Source organism: Stylophora pistillata, chromosome 4 (genome assembly GCF_964205215.1).
Source record: "Stylophora pistillata chromosome 4, jaStyPist1.2, whole genome shotgun sequence".
Classification (NCBI taxonomy): Eukaryota; Metazoa; Cnidaria; class Anthozoa; order Scleractinia; family Pocilloporidae; genus Stylophora; species Stylophora pistillata.
In genome coordinates, this window is record NC_142522.1 from 6,834,868 (window position 1) to 6,837,161 (window position 2,294).

Here is a 2,294-nt window from a genome sequence, read left to right on the forward strand (position 1 = left end):
ACGATTCTACCGTCACAATCGATGTTGGATCACACAGAGCCATAAGGTTGCTGGTATTTTTTTACACAGCATGGATATCCTACCAGGTGAAGTTATCGCGCAGATATTATCTTACCTTCATCCAATATACGAAGACCTTCCACGATATTGCACAATTTGTCGAAGATGGGAGCATATCATTCAAAATACTGGACTTCTGTGGAGGCATATTCACCTTCACGACGATCGAGACGCCCGTCAGGAATTTGAAGATGACTATGCGAGTATATTGTGTCACTGCTTTAAAAAATATGGTCATTTTATTCAGTGCGTAAGAGCAGAAGATCAGGCGTATTTTACTCGTACTGATGTCAGGAGATTACTCACCTCGCTCCCGAACTTGACAAGACTTGACATTCCAGTGCTCTCGTGGAGTAGAGTCTTTGCGCAGTCGTTGAAAAGTGCGCCCGTCTTGAAATTCTTAACAATCGATGACTACAGGGCTCTTGTTAAAAGACGTTCACACTTCGGAAACCGACGTTCTCGTATTCATAAGCGCGGGATTCGAGTGTGGGATTTAAGAGTCCTTGCGCGTCAGTTCAAATCTTTGGAATCATTGACTCTGAATATTAACATTTTTAAGTTCTGTCGACATGGAATTGTTCCTGTCTTAGATGAGTTCAAGCTGAAAGAACTGCACCTTGAGTGCGCTCCGTATGGTATCGACGAATTGTCAAGCGAAGAAATTGTGTCGCTCCCACCGATCAAGGCTTTGATGAACTCTCGCCATTCCCCTACTCTTGTTAGCCTTGATTTACACTACCTACCTATCAGTGTCTACGACTTAGTGAGTTATGTGGAGAATTTTAAGTCCTTGAAGCAACTATTTGTGGCTTTTGCAGACGGAATGAACATTACATCTTCAAATTCCTTAGTTCTTAAATCAAGTAGTCTTACAACGCTGTTTTTAACTGGCTTACCAAGTAGAAATGTCGAAATTCTAAAATGTTTGCTTCCTAACTTGGAAGTTTTACTTATTTCGGAATGCCATCATTTAACTTCAGTTGAGATTCTTGCAACAAACATTTTAACTTTGATTTTGCAAGGAAACTGTCAGCTTTCTAGTTTGAAGGCCCATTGCAAGAGTATACATGACTTGCTGATGTACGAGTGCCCTTCAATTGAACTAGATTCGTTCAAAGATTTCTTGTCAGAATGCCCAAACATAAGACAAATGGAGGTCTCCGTGGACTGGAGCGTTATTGAGCTTGACAGAGAACACTGCAATAGCTTAATACAGCTTACAATTCGTGATGTTGGTATGAGTCTGTCAAAGCTCAAAGTAGATTGCCCTACCCTGGAATACTTCAAATGTTCTGGAGACGTATTCCCCGAAAAACACAAGAACAATAAAAGCGTGGCTGGCTGCGACATCGAGATATCTGCCAACTCTCTCAAGAAGATTCAAATCTTTGACATCGGCAGTGCCAATCGCATCACTGTGCACTGTATCGAGACTCACATGATTCAAATCACGGGCTTACAGCCATGGCAGAGACCGCTGACCGTGGAACTGAATGCGTCGCTCAGAGTGGGGACGGTGTTCTTAACTGGTCTGACCATAGGTTTGGCTGTTATTAATTCAATTAATGTGGACTACGTGATTATTGAAAACTGCTCTCTAGCGCACAAAAACAAGCAACGAAATATGCGATTTAAGTGCAAAACTATTCGCGGACTAAGGCTGTTGCGTTGTTCTGGCATGAAGAGTTTTAATTTGCAGGTATCTTGCGTCGAGAACCTATCCATAGACTCGTGCTCAAATCTTCGCGATTTGGATATTAGCGCGTCGAGGCTTAACTACATTCGAATTATTGACTGCCCTCACTTAGAGCCCATCAACGAGAGGCTTAAACCGGAATTATACGGCGGTAGAATTTCTTCTCCCTGCGCAACAGAACAAGTCCTGAAGAAATGATGCGGGGCTTGTAGATTTCTTCAGAGGTCCTCACATAGATAAGCAATGTAATGTTTCGATGTAAATGTACAATAAAAATAAACCACCTTGCGATAGCTAAAGTTTCCACTATCTGCAAGTGCGTTGACAGAGGGTGGGGGAATATGGCAGATAGAGGGCGAGGGTGTGTCTTACTAGTTCCTCAGTGTTCCATAGTGTTTTATCAGTGTTTGACGGGTTCATTCAATTGTTAACAGCCGAGTAACTGCACGCGCCCTGCAAAGACTCATTGATGAATATACGATGGTTCGATTTCATACTTCGCCGTAGTATTCTTGAGAAAATATTAAGCAACCGG

The 2,294-nt window shown here is 42.4% G+C and overlaps 1 protein-coding gene across 1 annotated transcript; it reads left to right on the top strand.

Moving 5' to 3' along the window:
• The first annotated feature begins 11 nt into the window (after nt 1-11).
• On the top strand, nt 12-2,052 carry LOC111337493 (uncharacterized). Its single transcript, XM_022943808.2, has one exon. It carries the CDS (start codon nt 71-73, stop codon nt 1,955-1,957), a length of 1,887 nt encoding a protein of 628 aa, XP_022799543.2. The 5' UTR covers nt 12-70; the 3' UTR covers nt 1,958-2,052.
• Nucleotides 2,053-2,294: the final 242 nt, after the last annotated feature.

Coding starts and splice junctions, on each gene's coding strand:
- LOC111337493 (XM_022943808.2), top strand. CDS start 71: ATGGATATCCTACCAGGTGAAGTTATCGCGCAGATATTATCTTACCTT.